The sequence below is a fragment of the Marmota flaviventris genome, chromosome 2 (genome assembly GCF_047511675.1).
Source record: "Marmota flaviventris isolate mMarFla1 chromosome 2, mMarFla1.hap1, whole genome shotgun sequence".
NCBI lineage: Eukaryota > Metazoa > Chordata > Mammalia > Rodentia > Sciuridae > Marmota > Marmota flaviventris.
In genome coordinates this window covers 109,612,831-109,629,353 of record NC_092499.1, presented here as the reverse complement: position 1 = coordinate 109,629,353, position 16,523 = coordinate 109,612,831, and the positions used below count along the sequence as shown (strand labels likewise).

The window sequence follows — 16,523 nt, the reverse complement described above, 5'->3', positions numbered from 1 at the left end:
GGTACATGGAGGACAGGGCAGCCACTAACAAGCATAGCTCAGGGGCTTATCACTCCCTCCTAACCATTGGGTGAAATCTGAATTCATCTCCCTCCTATCCTTCAAAATAATTTCTAGCTGATTTTCTCATACCTCCTCATTTAAGAGCAAAGATTTAATGAACAACTTCCATCTGCTAGGGGCAGATTAAGTGGTGGGGACCCAAGATGAGTTAGGCAGGGTCCCTATATTCAATGAGTCTGTCTCCCTAGACAAACAGAAGCCACTAACCATAATATATAGCAGTGCGTAAAGAATCTAAGCATCCATGAGCAAAAGAATGGCTAAACAAACTGTGGTATATCCGTGGAATGGAATAATTCAGCAATAAAAGTTTGCAAATTTTGATATACACTAAAATAAGGATGAATCTCAGAAAATTATGTTGGGTAAAAAAACTAGACACAATAGCACATTTCATGTTATTCTAATATTAAAATTTTTAAAAAGTGAAATTAATTTATGGCGATGGGAGTGGGAGTGGATGAAGGCTCTTGAAAGTGGTATGATTTGACTGAAAAGGAACAGGTGGGAAACATCAGAGGGTGATTGGGGTGGGGGTGACACAGTTGAACATATTGGCCAAAACCCATCCATCCAAGCACAGATAATTTTATTGTATGTAAATTATTCCTTGAATTTAAAAAAGCATAAAGGTTTACAGTGGAGAAAACCACTTGCTTCTCTAATTCTAATGAAGTTAGGAAAGACTTCAGACAAGACGTGACACTTAAGCAGGACCTTGAGGAGAAAAAGAACGTTTTCATCTGTGTTTTTCCTTATAGGGTTTTGTTATCAGGGTAACACTAGCTCACAGAATGAACTGAGTGCCATCGCTTCCATTTTTCAGAAGAGTTTTTGTAGAATTGGTATTGTTTCTTTTTAAATGTTTGTTAGAATTCTCCAGTGAAGTCTTCTAGGAGTTTTCTTTAGAAAAATTACAGGAGATTTCTGGTTAGCCCAACGTATAAAGAGTTTAGAAGTCAGTACTCCCATCCTTACATGAAAAAAAATATGCAAATCAATAATTTTATTGAACCCATCAGAGAACTACCATCTCAGGGCAAACTACCACCCTGAAATCTGGAGAGATGAGAATCATCCAGACAGCCACAATTGTAATTTTCTTACCTGGAATAGAAGCTGCTGGAGCCATAAACTAGTGAAGATTCTTCAATGTTAATTCTGACAAACCACTAGAGTTTGAGTATAGACTAGCCAGAAAATGAGATATAGTGTCATTGTTGTAAAATACATCCAGGGGTTTCCCCACAACAAAGGCCTACGCTCTAAGGAAAAAAGACTTTACCAGAGCCCCATCCCACCTGGGGCAAAGGGATTTGTCCCACTTCCATTCCCTTTGGTCTTCCTGTCTCATCTAACCTGGCCTGGGGTGAGGGGATGACGGGGGATTGGAGGAGTGGGGGAGGTTGAGACACTTAACCCAGGGATGTCAGCCTATTGAAAAACTGAAATTTTGATTTTAGGATTACAGGACATGTTCCGTCCTCCACATCTCATTGCCACACCATCAGGGTTCCAGTATATAACAGTGGATTAGAGCCTACTGAGCTGCAAGATACAGACTTTCTCTGAAAAGAAGCATTTGGGGAAGCCCCAAGTCAAGTAGGACATTAAAAACAAGACCAGTAGAGGGAGCCTTTGGCATATACAACTTCAGCACACATTAACTGTAGTTCAACTGCTGCCCAGTTTATCCTAAAATTAACACTAAAGGCTTAGTCAATTTCTAATATACAAAAGGTTATGTTATTTTCAGCAATAATTACAATGCATGTTAAGAGGCAAGAAAAATCTGAAATGTTAATTCTGACAAACCACTAGAGTTTGAGTATAGACTCATACAGATATAAGGCTATTCAGATTTTTTAATACTTGAGTGAGATTTGTGAATTTTTTTTAAAAAAGGATTTTTTTGTTTGATCTTTTAAATTTATTGGCATTAAGTTGTCCATTATATTCCCTGTTACTTAATAATATAGGATCTATAGTGATGTCTCCCTCTCAATCCTGATATCGTTGCTCTTTTTTCTCCTTATTGATCTGTTCAGTTTTATCAATGTTAACCAGACATTTAATTTTCTCTGTTGTTTCATTGCTATTTGATTTCTATTTTTATTATTTCTTCTCCTTTAGCTTTAGTTTTCTTTCACTAATTTCTTAAGGGGGAGCTTAAATCATTGATTTTGAACATTTTTACTTATTTACTAAGTATTCAAGGCTAAAAATCTCCCTCTTTAATCCCCTGCAAGGACTTCATTTCAGCCATTCTCCCCTGCACCATTTCCCACTTCCTACCATGCCCTTCCTATCCTATTACAGCGTGTTCTCAATATGCCATTACAGTTCGTATCATAAAGAGGAGAGAGAAAAACATCCTCATGTGTCTGCAAATCTTCCTCAGGCTATCATTCTTCCACAACATCTCTGCTCTTGATGTGGCATCTCCATCTCTCTCAGTCTCTATGACCTACTGTGTTTGCATGTTTACACTTTTTTCTACACTGAAATTGCTTTTATCAAAGTCACCAGCATGTTTTCTGTATACAACAATCAATTCTCCCTCTTCTCATTATTCAGCAGCTTTTGACATCCTTTGCTACTGGCTCTCAGCCCATCACACTCCTCTGGTTTTATTTCTCTTTTCATCAACTTTTTCCCCCTTTACAACCCTTGCTTGCAGTGCTCCAGGGCTCAGTCCTCAGCTACCACCTTTTCTTCTTGATCTATATCCACTACCCGAGTACCCCTCACCCATTCCTAAAATTTGAAGCATCTCCTGTATTCAAGGTATGCTATATTATTCACAATTCATAGTGCATTTTTCTCAAAATAATACTGTGTGTGGTTAATTAAATGCCCTTCAAGTACCAAGATCTCCACCATCATATTCTTCTCCATTTTAAAGTGTCAAAGAAGTGTGCATGAGCATTAGGAGTTATTTCTGTTTTTGAAGAAGCCCTAAAAGAATGAATAGTTTTACTCTTGTAGAAGCAGGACTTATAGTGATCCACACTTAAGTGGCAAGCAGCACCATAGGGAGGACCTGACTGGAGTTGAGAGTTTATTATGGTCATCGGAGAACATATTAAATCCTCAATCCTACTTAGATTGGGATCATAATCCAGTTGAATGGTTTTTCTATTCTGCAGTTTCAATGAGGTGAAAGTAAAATAGATACTTCTTTCCACTGAAGGTTTCTCACATTGAGGTCACAGAGAAACCTCCATTACAACAAAATGTCAAATAACAATTAAAGAGGGCCACAATTTTAATGTGGAAAGGGCCTGACACACAGGGGATGTGTGCCTCTTTCCCTGGCTTACTAGTTAAAAGAACAGAGCCCTTGAGCCCTTGGTTTTTGATGCAATCTTAGCCAGAAATATGGTCAACATAAACCTGAAGAGCTTCATTTCAATCCAGAGTGAACTGGCATCATATGACCTTGAGTTACAAGTCATCACAATACCCTACATATCCTAATGGTAAAGGCCAAGCTCCATGCCTTAGCTACAGTCTCCTCACCATGGGGAGGAAGAACAAAGGGACTCTATAGGCTACTCAGGACCACTGGGGAGAAGTAAAACTGCATTCTCCTCTTTACCTGACTCTGATCCTCAGCCATTATCACATGATGTTTTATAAATTCACTATTTTACAATTATTTAGGAGGTTTTTCAAAGTAAGATTTTAGGACCTTAGAATTATTCTCTATTTGTTTTAAGAAATCGCAAGAAATTTTCTGTACCAAAATATTTCTGAACATACAGAGATGAATTTTAAATTAAAGAACTTTAAAGAATTTTAAACTAAAGAACTTCTTTTTGAAAAAGTCTCAAGCATCTCCTGTATTCAAGGTATGCTATATTATTCACAATTCATAGTGCATTTGATCGGTTATAAACAACAGACTATATAGCCATGTTTTAAATGCTCAAAACCCAAATAGATCCTGAAGGAAAGACTACTCCAAAGAAGGGGAAACATGGGAAATGAGTAGTACCAAATGATCTTTTTATTATTCAATGAAAAATACAGGTCTGCAAAGAGTCTACTGCATTGTGTATGGAATGCAAGGTTGGATGTTGAAACTGTATAGGACGGAATGTATAACTTTTATAAACTGTTACATATTTTACACACAGACAGTCCCCAACTCTTCTAAAATTTACTAGAAGTAAAACCTCTTAATATATAAGAAATATAAGCATTTGTAATCACAAGCAAAATGTTCTAAGCAAAGCACTTCAAAATATTTTTTTGTGACATCTACCTTGTCTACCTGGAAGTAGGAATGGTGGGTCCCAGAAAAAAACTAAGTAAAAGCCAACACCCTTGAGGAATTATTCCCAGGAAGCAGGCTGCTGGTACCCTAGACAGGTTGCCACCCAGGCTAGTTGGCAAAACTTCAGTGTCACCCTGGGGCCCACACTAACTACTAAACCCTGTTTGGGGGCTGGGCTGAAGTAATTGGAAGGAGTACTAGTTATAAGGAATCTTCTGTCACAACTGCATACGTTGCATCCACTCTATAGATAAGAACACCTTGCTTTTCCGGTGTGAATCTGCCACTCTCAGCAGTCACTGGAATGTGCTTGAGAAGAAAATTAACACTGGGAACAGAAATCATTTTCTATGCATTCTGCAGATGACATCAGTACTTCCTTTCAGTCATGTTTTCAAGAAGCTCAAAAGGGCCACTGCTACTATAACACCTAGGCCAGGATCAAGGCAATTGGACATCTCTGGTTATGATTACTCAAATGAAATAAAAAGTACAGCTTATGTTAGAAAACAACAGAATCAGTATCAATTAATTACAAGGCAATATATTTAAGCACTGCAACAATATTCAAAATTCCAAGGTCAATGTTAACTGTCCACATTTTCCTCTAAACAGAAAAATCCTGCATGGAGGAAAGCATGCAGCACCAACACCAACTCCTCTCCAGTTATTACCAGGACTCAGAAAGATCCATATAGATAACAAATGCAAAAAAAAAAAAAAAAAAGGCATTTCAATACAAACATAGCAACAGAGGAAGTCTACACCTCCCTCTAGGCTTCCTTGGCAGATGGCAAAGCAGCCTGTTTGAAACAAGTGCCTGAACTGACCATGGCAATATTCACATTCTAAGAGAAATCAGGGTTACATCATTCCCTTATTCATAGGTAACCAAAGATTATTAAATAATTTCCTGAACTAAGGCAATAGTCTGACCATAAAAAACTTCTGAGTTTTTATTAAATGAGATGATAAAATATTCCAGCTTCTTAATATTAAGTTATTGGTGTACAGAGAACTTGATCAAAGCTCAAATATGAATAATATTAAAATCTCAGATTTTAGATATAGGCAAATATTTTATCAGAGTATTCACTTAAGAGATTTATATATAATTCAGGCTGGGGATGTAGCTCAGTTGTAGAGCACTTGCCTACCATGCATGAGGCCATGGGTTCAGTCCTCAGTACCACAAGAGAGAGACAGAAAGAGCAGAGGGAGAGAAAACGGGGAGGGAGAGAAAGAGGAAAAGGGACAGAGACCATGTTCTGCTAAGAATAAATCCCAATTCTATGGGCATCTTATTCCCCTTAATTTTGTACAGTAAAATTCACTGTTCAGTTACTAAGTCCTTGTCTCTTCTAGTCCAAGCATAATCTTGTATAAAGCCGGAAAAAAAAAAAAAAAAAAAAAAACTGAACTCCATCAGAAAACACTAGTACTGGTGCTGTAGTTACCTTTAGGGGAATAATTACAATTACTTATTAGGCTGGTAGAAGCTCTACTCCTTTTTCATCTCTAGATTGAGATATTCTAGTATTTTAAACACAGTGAGGTTTCATTGACAAAAGTCTAGTCCATGAGTAAGGTTCTGGCCTCTGGAATGATGTACAGTTTGCTCAAAATGCTGAATGCACTTCTATTTGAAACATGTTCATTATTCTTTCCCATCATGGTTCTGTCACATTCATTCATCTAGTGTGTCATATTGAACCCTTCATTGCTGTTTTTTTTTTCTTTTTCTTTTTGGTGGGGGGGGACCTTCTTCTAAAAAATATATAGGATTCACAGAAGTATCCCTTTAATGTATAATTTCCATTTCACACTATCAGCTCCCCAAAGACAAAAACTGGGAAAAATTTCCAGTTAGTAAAATCATAATTCACTAGGATTTCCTCTCCATAAAGGAAATTAAAAAAAATGTTATTTAGAAGCTGAACAAACACCTTGGATATTCTTCTAAAGAGAACGCTATATCACTGCTACCAAAACCCAGATACCTAATAAATCTAAAGATTATATGGATATGTAATAGCAAAAAATCTGGCAGTTTAAAATACATTTTTACAATTTTATACTATACCATTTGGGTAAAGGAGCTGTTCAGTATTGTTAATGACAACCTTGTCTGCCTGGATGCTGGCTGGCTAGATTCAGCTGAAAACAGTAACAGGAGCAAATGAAAAGTGTCCAAGAACATCCTTTTGGCTTATTTTCCTTGAGCTTTTGGTCACATTTCCACCAGCTCCAGGGAAGCCTGTCCCAGGGTACAGTTCTCAGTTCTCTGTTCAGCTGCTTAGGGATAAAACATGGGGCTTTACCTCACCTAATCCAGCACCTGGCACTCAGATAGTAAACACTGCAGCTTTAAACTAAGAAAAGACTCAAAGACTTTGCACAATTCTCGATTTTGTACTTTCCAAGGAAATAAAAAATTAATCTTAAACTGAATTTATACTTAAAAAATGCAGTGCCTCAAAAAAGCAAAATCTAGAATGGAAAAATTTCAGGAGAATATACCTTATTAATCTAATCTTATTTTGGCTAAATTATCATAGTAAGTCAGTGTAATTTATTATTGTATTGAGCAGCACAGTCTACCATGTTTTGCTAAGATGGTATTAGTGAAATATATGTGAATGGTTCAGAGGTGATAGCCCTTTAGCCTTTTGTGAATTCATAACATAAAAAGATAAAGGCTAACTAGAATTTGACATTCAGCAATTTACTTGCTTAGCACAAGTTGAATCAGGAGACAGTTAAATATCAGAATCTCATTTACTTAGGATATTGAGAAGTTCCCATCTGGATCCCAGTGCTTTTCAGCCTTGTCACACATTGGAATTACTTGGAAGCTTTCAAAAATTACCAAATGCTCATGCCAATTAAATCTGGAGTGGAGAGCCCTGAATCAGTATTCCTTCTGTTTCCCAGGTGTCTCTAACATGCAGCCAGCACGCAGACCACTGAGGCATCCTTTTGAGAGACCTGTTTCTTGAAAGCCAAGCAAATGGAATTCCTATCTAGATAGCTTTGCTTTTCCAAAATTCCACCAGAAAAGGGGATTTCTTTCTTTCTTACTCTTTTTAGAAAAAGGCACTGTTGTGCTTCCTCTAATGACACAGCCTGCTGTTGGTAGGAACTGACTGTCGGAGGTTATCTAGAACGTTGGTGGTAAAGAAGAAAGTCCTTGTCTTGGCAGAGCAGGCAGAATTTCAGGCTTCGGCAGCTGCCTCCAGCAACAAAAAATGCCCAGATGCCCATGAACACCATGATTACGTATGCTGACACCAGATTTATTCCATAGTGAGGACTTAGGAAGGTCTGCAAAGAAAAAATAAATCAACTTGGGTAATAATACAAGCTTATTAAACATATGGAATAACCAAAGACGGGAAAATATGGAATATTCTCAAAAGCTGGACTGTGTTTCATCAAACTACAATACATATCATGTGTTAAGAATCCACAAAAGCATCCAGAACCAACTAATCAAGAAAGACTTGTCTGTAGATCCTGTGCTTTGCTAGCTTCTACTGACAACCCTAGAAGATAGTCACTTGCCAAAACCTAATGGAATACTCAGTAGAAGACACATGTTATAATCTAGCCCGGGTTAGTATCCATTTCTGTGTTAATTGTCTATTAGAATTTTCAAGAAAGTGAGGCAAGTCCAGATTAGTATGAATCCTTAGTATTTAAGGAAACATGTGGAAATTGAGTCTCTTTTACAGCTGGACAATTGCTATTTTACAAAAGTTTATTCATTTACAAAATACTGATAGGAGCCAGGCACCGTGGTGCATGCCTGTAATCCCATCAGCTCGGGAGGCTGAGACAGGAGCATCTCGACTTCAAAGCCAACCTCAGCAATGGCAAGGCACTAAGCAACTCAGTGAGATCCTGCCTCTAAATAAAATACAAAATAGGGCTGGAGATGTGGCTCAGTGGTTGATTTTAACCCCTGGTATGCTCCCTGACCCTGTCCCCCCAAAAAAAATATTGATGGAGGTGTAGTTCACTGTAAAGTAGATATTTAGCATGCACAAGATCATGGGTTCAATATCAGCCCTAAAACAAAACTAAACAACCACCACCACAACAAAAACCTCTCATGGAGTGCCAAAAGGCACTGGGTCATGCATTAGTGAAGACCAGAGTCTTCATGCTAATGGAACTTATAGACTAGCCAGCAGGGCAGGTAATGAACAAAGAAGTTAATTACAAATCATGATGAATGCTAAGACAGAATAATTATAATTGTGATGATGTTAGGTATTAAGAACAGGCTTATATACTTAGGTTGGTCAAGGAAGGTCCTAAGAAAACAGCATTTAAACAAAGATATATGGGAGAAGTGAGCTAACCCTCTGTAGGCCACAGGGAGGAATCAGAGAAGGAGGCAAAGAGCTGGATACTATCGATAACTGAGAAGAGTCAGTATTAATGATGGTTAGGAATGTGTAGGATCAGCAGATGAGGTCAGAGAGGAAGGCCGGGGTCAACTATGCAATGTTTTGGTAAGGAGCATTAATTTTGTCCTCAGTGCAATTGTGGATCATAGAGGGGATTTAGGTTGGGGTCTTGAATGACTTTAGATTTTTTAAACTGAAGAGAATGAGTTAAATGAGGCTATGGTGAGAGAGAGAGAGAGAGAGAGAGAGAGAGAGAGAGAGAGAGAGAGAGACTAGTTAGTAAGTTACTGCACTGAATGAGGAAAGTAAGTACAGGATGGTGACTTAAGATCAGGATGATGCGATGGAGATGGAGAAGATAATATGAACAGACAGAAGTTGCTAATGGACTGAATGTGAGGGGAAGGAAGAATCCAAGATTGACTCTCACATTTCTGGGCTTTAGGTAATGGTGGTGACATTTAATCAAATGACAAAGACCTAAGGAAGACCAAACTTGAAAAAATTGGCAAAACATCAAGCTTGGAAAGATAGGTGGGAATCAAGTCTATCAAGGATACATTAAGAGTAACATCCCATGAGATTTTGAAAGGCAAATTCAGATAAGTGGTTGTATATAGAAATATGGGGCTCAGAGGAGAGTCCTCAGCTAGAAAAAAAATGTAGAAGCATAGCCTACAGAAGGAACTTGGCCACAGCCATGATCGTGATAATGCAGGGAGCTATGGTCTCTACAAAGAGATGGTAAGAGACAGGGCTTCAAGACTGTACCCTGAAATAATGCAACACGTATAAATTATTTGTAAGAACAGGAGCCAGTGAAGGGGTCTGAGAAAGAGTAAACAGTGAGGTAAGAACAAGTCAGCACAGTGTGGTAGAGCAGAAGTGAAAGAGGGAAATGAGCGGGGTGGTCAACTCTTTTTAAAGGCTGCTGAGATGAAAAAAGAACAATGTTGAAAATGAAGGTTCTTTTCGACCTCAACAGGTACAGTTTTAAAAGGACTGTTGAGCAGAAGGCACAAGGGGCTGGAAGTCTGAGTAGTAAAGAAGTGGAGACAGAATTTGTGGAGATCTGCTGTGATGATAAACAAATAGGGAAAAGGCAGTACTGAGGAGTTTTATTTAAGCCATGTCTGTGTGCTGATGAAGAGGGAAAGGCTGGCCATGGAGGACAGGGGCACAACCAAGGGAGGGAGGTCCTCCAGCAGGGGACAATGGAGCAGGGCTGGAGCCCAAGTGGAGGGACTGACCTTGAAAGGTGGGAGGGACACTTCCTCTGTTGGACCAGGGTTGAGCTGGGGGTGTGGATTCCCATGTAGTCCAACCATATACACTTAAAGAAGGAGAGGATCTGACTCAGTTTGTTACCTTTAACACAAGCGCTTTCAAGTATCTCCAAGGTGCCTGCACATTCCCTTGGCTAAGGCACTTATCTTGACCCATCGGCTCTGCCCAGGGAAATGCGCTGCCCGCAGGGCAGCACCTTATGCAGAAAGAATACTTTTCTCAAGAGGCATCTGTGGGCATGGCAGGCACTGAGCATTTCTGATTATTTTTTCGGAATAACTTTATACTCAAGTCTCATAATTTAATTTATATTGTAGAAGGCTAAACTTGTTTTGCTTTTTCTTTATAGTCTATTTCTTTGAAAAACATTTTTGTCATTTAAACAATTAAAAAAAATTCATGATTGTTGTAGAAAATTAGAATATACAAATGAGTGTATATATATATATTATATATATATATATATAATATATATATAATATATATATATATAATATATATATATATATATATTATATATATATATATATATATTGTTTTTAAATATTTTTAGTTGTAGGTGATACAACACCTTTATTATACTTATCGTTATGTGGTGCTGAGGATCGAACCCAGTGCTTCACACATGCTAGGCAAGTGCTCTACCACTGAGCCCCAGCCCCAGCCCTATATATGTATGTATACACACAAATATATATGTACATATACATAATATATATATTATTTTAGTGAAACAATTACTTAAATGGTTTTTCTCTGAAATCTGTCATTCAGAGATAACTATTGTTAACATTTTGGTAATAAACATTCGAACTCCCTGGGTTCTTTTAAAACCATTAAATATGATAACATCCACCATTAATATTCAATCACTATTTATTGGTCACCTATGTGCCAAGGATTGATAAAAAGACTGACATAGTAAGATCCCAATCTTGATGATCAAACTCTAATTGAAGAGAGATGTAAAAACTGTATTAAATAAAGTAATTCCAGCTAAGGACAAATGTTATAAAAGAGCAGTGAATAAGGTCCAGTGATAGTGCCAAGTCTGGAATGTGCAGCTTTTCCAGATGGGCTTTACAAAGAATGATCTAAGTTAGGGAGAAGACAAAGCCCAGTTGATAAGAACTGTGGAGAGCAGCGGGAGATTAAGTTTTGCAGCAGCAAGACTGATAAGAAGCTTAGGTCAAACAAAGAAGCCCTGGTTTATTCCATAGGCTTCTGCTACAGATAATGACTCTCTACACTTGGCTTCAAGGACATGTGGCTCTCCGGGGTTTCTTACTTCATCCTACCTCACTGTTTCTCCTTCTCAGTCTTCTTTATTGGCCCCTCCTCTTTTCCCCAAACACACTGCTGGAACATCATGGGGCTCAGTCCTTCAGCATCTTCTCTTTTTACTCCTACTTCTTGTAGTCATCTTTCTTAACCTCTCTCCAGATTTTTTTGCATTCAATTGCTCACTTTGGATGTCCAATAGGCACCTCCAAAATAATGTTCCCCAAACAGAATTCCTGAATTCCCCTCTCAAACTACCCCCTCTTAGATGATGGCAGCTTCATTGCTTCTGCTGTCAAGGCCCAAAACCTTGGAGACAACCTTGGCTCCTCCTTTTCCTCTCACATGCTTCACCTACTCTATCAGGGAATATTGCTGGCTCTATTTTCAAAAATATGTCCGAAATCTGACCATTTTTCAATTCTCCACTCTCGTCTCACCCATCATTATCACTAAATATTCTGCTATGGCCACCTGGCTTCCACAAACATGCTAAGCATGTCTTTTAGTCCTAGGACCTTTGTACTGGCTGTTCAGTCCTGGATGCTCTCTCTCAGCCACATGATCAACTCCCTCATCTCTACTTTGCTTTTTTTTGTTTGTTTTCCCTCTTAAATGTCTCTTTCACTATAAAGCATACTCTGACCACCTAGTGAAGAGATGTGACATAACCACCTTGCACCCTGGATCTCTTTCTTCTACTTTTCCTTTTGTCTAAATCACCAAATACCTTCTAACACACTGTATAGTTTCTTATTTATTATATTTATTGTTTATTTATATATTCATTGTTTATCTGAGTGGATACCAGCAGATGGGTCAGATTCATAAGAACATTTGCTTTATCATGTAACTTTCTTTCTGATTATAAAAATGCTATGTTATAGAAATTTGAAACATGACAAAAACTATAAAGAATAAAAGAACCCATAATCCCAACACCAAAGATAGATATTGTTAATATTTTAATGTATTGTCTTTCTCATCCTTCTTTCCCACAAAGATTTGTCTTTTCCTAGTTGCCATCATATTAAGGGTATGCCATCATATTAAGGGTATGCCATCATATTAAGGGTAACCCTGCAGCACTGAAGAGTTTTAGGTGTATGGGCCGATGGGGGTACAATATGATAGCATTGTAGAAGGATCTAAGGGCAAAGAGCCCATATAAGAAAATCTGATATAAACTCTAGGTGCATGGAAAGAAGAGAAACAGGAGGCAAGCATCATCAGGAGGAAGCTTGTAACACTTCAGCTGACAGGTCAAAACGGTCTGGACAGGCAGTGTCAGGGGTCACACTGATAATAATGACAAATTTCATTAAACGTGAGATTCAAAGTATTACATAGTATTCTTAAATAGATCTAGTCAAGTTTTTTTAAATTTCACTTTGAAAAACTACTATAATGCCAATGAGAAGGAAGTGAAATCAATATTTTTGTTATTGATCAGAATGTGTGAACATGGTACAACCTTTATGGAGAGTATTTTAGCAATTTTTATCAAGTATTTAAAAGATCTCCATGTGATTTGACTTTATAATTCCATACCCTGGAATCTAAACTACATATGGAAAAAGTTTTATGCAGATAGATGATGAAGACAGCTTCATGATAACTATAGAGAAATAGAAATGATTAACGAGTTAAACAAATTATAATTTTTACATAATGATATAAATTTATATCTTAAAGGATTTGTAATCAGGTGGAAATTGCTCCAGGTGTGTTTATTTTTTTTAAATGGTGCTGGGGATTGAACTCAAGGCCTTGTGCACGCAAGGCAAGTGCTCTACCAACTGACATATATCCCTTGCCCCCAGATGTGCTTTATAATATAAATATAAGTATAAAGCAAGATTGTTTCAGGTTTGACTATAACCATTAAAGGAAAGACACATGGAAATAATCTTTAGTGAAATTCACCAAAAAAAATTGTGGTTTTTTTTCTGGAGTAAAACTTAGATGATTCATTCATTCACTTAAATTACTTTTTTGACTCCAAATTTTCCCATGAGTATGTACTCCATTTAGAGAGGAATTTACCATTTTAGATATGTGAACTTGAATTCTAAAAAATGTTGTAAGTCAGTGGCAACACTCACCTGAGTAGATACCAGCAGATGGGTCAGGAGAACTATAAGAAGAATGTACCACTTTTTCTTCTCACAAGCATCAAAAAATATAATGCCCCAGAACACGTGCAGCAATATGATAACCAGCGTCATGAAAGCTGAAAGACAGTCAACCATTAGTGCCCAGTCCTACAGACACCAAAGGCTGCTGAACATCCTTTCATTGTGCACAGGAATGCAAAAAAGAGAATTGTGAGTCTAAACAGCTTTTCCCCAATTAGCCTTCAGCCCTACTTAAGAAAGACCTTTTTCAATTAAAAACAGTAACTTCTGTTGAGACAAATCTTCTATTACTAAGGTAGGATTTCTCTTTAGAAGTTTTCTTAAAAGGTCAATGGGAGAATAAAATAATATTAGAATTATAATTATCGAAGATTATTTTTAAGCAACTGGCACTAAATTTGATCAGTGTCCACAGATTTTCTTGGGAATACAGCTTCTGTGTGTGTTATGTGTATCCTATGTTCTGGATAACATTCTTTTATTTAAAAGTGGAAAAATTTAATATATACTGCAAGTTTTAGCATTAAAAAAAGTTATATAAATTTCTTATCTGGTCACACAATAAAGAGATCATTAGCACCCACCGGGAGAAATCTAAGTCTGGCAGTTCTCTTTCATACTGCTGGCAGATAAACAATCTAGCATTACTAATAAAGTGGAAAACATTCATTCTCTATTTCAACTCCAAGATCTATGTTATAAAACAGTTAGTTCTCAACCAATAGATCACCAGAACCTGAGGACTTACAAGAAGTGCAAAATACTGGAATCTACCACACACCTAATATAGAAACAATGGTGCTAAGAGCCAATCAATTCCAGTTTAAATAGCCTTCCAGGTCATTCTGATACATGGCCAAGTTTGAGAACCACTGCTCTAGAGAAATTCTTACAAATATGCAAAGGAGATATAAACACAAATTTATACCAGCACCATTCGTAATAACAAACAAAAAACGTTCATCATTACCTGAATGGTGTATTCACACAATGGACTACTATATGTGATCTAAATATAAATTATCTCAAGAATATAATGTTGAGACAGAACTGTGACCACCCACAGAGCAGGCCCAGCGGCCTGCTGAGGGGCAGAGCCGCCCCCCACCCCCCGCGCCTGCCGGGTAGGCGGAACTGTGACCACCAACAGAAAAGGCCCAGTGGCCCGCGGAGGGGCAGAGCTTCCAGTCACTCCTGCAAGGTAGGCGGGCCTGCAACCCACCGGCAGAAGAGGAGCAGCGGCCTGCTGAGAGGCAGAGCCACCCCCTCCCCCCGCGCCTGCAAGGTAGACGGAACTGTGACCACCATCAGAACAGGCCAGACCTGCAACCGACAGACAGAACAGGCCCAGTGGCCTGAGGAAGGGTAGAGCCGCCCCGCCCCCCGCGCCTGCAAGGTAGGCGGACCTGCGACCCACTGGCAGAATAGCCCCAGAGGCCTGCAGAGGGGCAGTGCCGCTGCCTGCACCTGCAAAGTAGGCAGAACTGCGACCACCGACAGAACAAGCCTAGCGGCCCGCAGAGAGACAGAGCCGCTGCCCGCGCCTGCAAGGTAGGCGGACCTGCTACCGACCGGCAGAGCAGGCCCAGTGGCCTGCCGGCGTGGTAGGCACATTGCCCCAATTGGAGGAGGGGCAGAGCCGCCGCCCGCGTCTGCGAGGGAGACTTTGCAACTATACAAGACCAATATAAATATATAGGGGGAAAATTCAATAGCACAACAGTTTCACCAAGTAGAAAGGAACGCGAACAGTATGAAGAGACAAGGAAAGAAAGGACCACAAGCAATGCAGGTCAACTCAACGTTAGAAGAGGTAATAGCTGCATCAGATGGAATGTCAGATAAAGAATTCAGGATATACATGCTTCAGATGATCTGGAGTCTCAAGGAAGACATCAGACAGCAAAATCAGACAATGAAAGATCACTTCAACAATGAATTACATAAACAAATCCAAGAAGCAAAAGATCAACTATACAGGGAGATAGAGGTTATAAAAAATAAACAAACAGAAATCCTAGAAATGCAGGAAGCAATAAACCAACTTAAAAACTCAATTGAGAATACTACCAGCAGAGTAGAACACTTAGAAGATAGAACATCAGACAATGAAGATAAAGTATTTCAACTTGAAAAGAACATAGACAGCTCAGCAAGACTGTTAAGAAACCATGAGCAGAACATCCAAGAAATATGGGATAACATCAAGAGACCAAATTTAAGAGTCATTGGGATACAGGAAGGGACAGAGTTTCAAACCAAAGGAATGAGCAATCTATTCAATGAAATAATACGAGAAAACTTCCCAGACTTGAAGAATGAGACAGAATCCCAAATCCTAGAAGCCTACAGGACGCCGAATGTGCAAAATCATAAGAGACCCACACCTAGACACATTATAATGAAGATGCCCAACATACAGAATAAGGAGAGAATTTTAAAAGCTACAAGAGAAAGGAAGCAGATCACATTTAGGGGTAAGCCAATCAGGATAACAGCTGATCTTTCAACACAGACTCTGAAAGCTAGAAGATCCTGGAATAACATATTTCAAACACTGAAAGAAAATGGGTTCCAACCAAGAATTGTGTTTCCAGCGAAATTAAGCTTCAGGATGGAAGATGAAATTAAAACCTTCCACGATAAACAAAAGTTAAAAGAATTTGCAGCTAGAAAACCATCTCTTCAAAACATCCTTGGCAAAACATTACAGGAAGAGGAAATGGAAAATAACAATGAAAACCAACAGTGGGAGGTAGGACAGTAAAGGGGGGAAAAATAATCAAAGAGGGAAACAAACCATGTTTAGTAACATAAATAAACAAATATGGCTGGAAGAACAACCCATATCTCAATAATAACCCTAAATGTTAATGGCTTAAACTCACCAATCAAGAGACACAGGCTAGTAGAATGGATCACAAAACAAGACCCAACAATATGCTGCCTACAGGAGACGCATTTGATAGGAAAAGACATACATAGGCTGAAGGTGAAAGGTTGGGAAAAATCATATCACTCATATGGACTTCGGAAACAAGCAGGAGTGTCCATACT

General features: G+C 38.5%; 1 protein-coding gene across 2 annotated transcripts in view; it reads right to left on the bottom strand.

The window, feature by feature from the left end:
- Positions 1 to 4,053: 4,053 nt before the first annotated feature.
- The window catches only part of Aph1b (aph-1 homolog B, gamma-secretase subunit), a 34,261-nt gene continuing 21,791 nt past the window's right edge, over positions 4,054 to 16,523 (bottom strand). Inside the window, exons 5-7 of one of the 2 annotated variants that reach the window (XM_071608359.1) lie at positions 13,434 to 13,561; positions 10,011 to 10,093; positions 7,576 to 7,669 (exon numbers count right to left, since the gene is read on the bottom strand). In XM_071608359.1, coding sequence (XP_071464460.1) covers positions 7,660 to 7,669; positions 10,011 to 10,093; positions 13,434 to 13,561 — 221 coding nt within the window. In that variant the 3' untranslated portion in view covers positions 7,576 to 7,659. Of the gene's footprint in view, positions 7,670 to 10,010; positions 10,094 to 13,433; positions 13,562 to 16,523 lie in introns of both variants that reach the window. The other variant, XM_027924479.2, reaches the window with a different exon arrangement.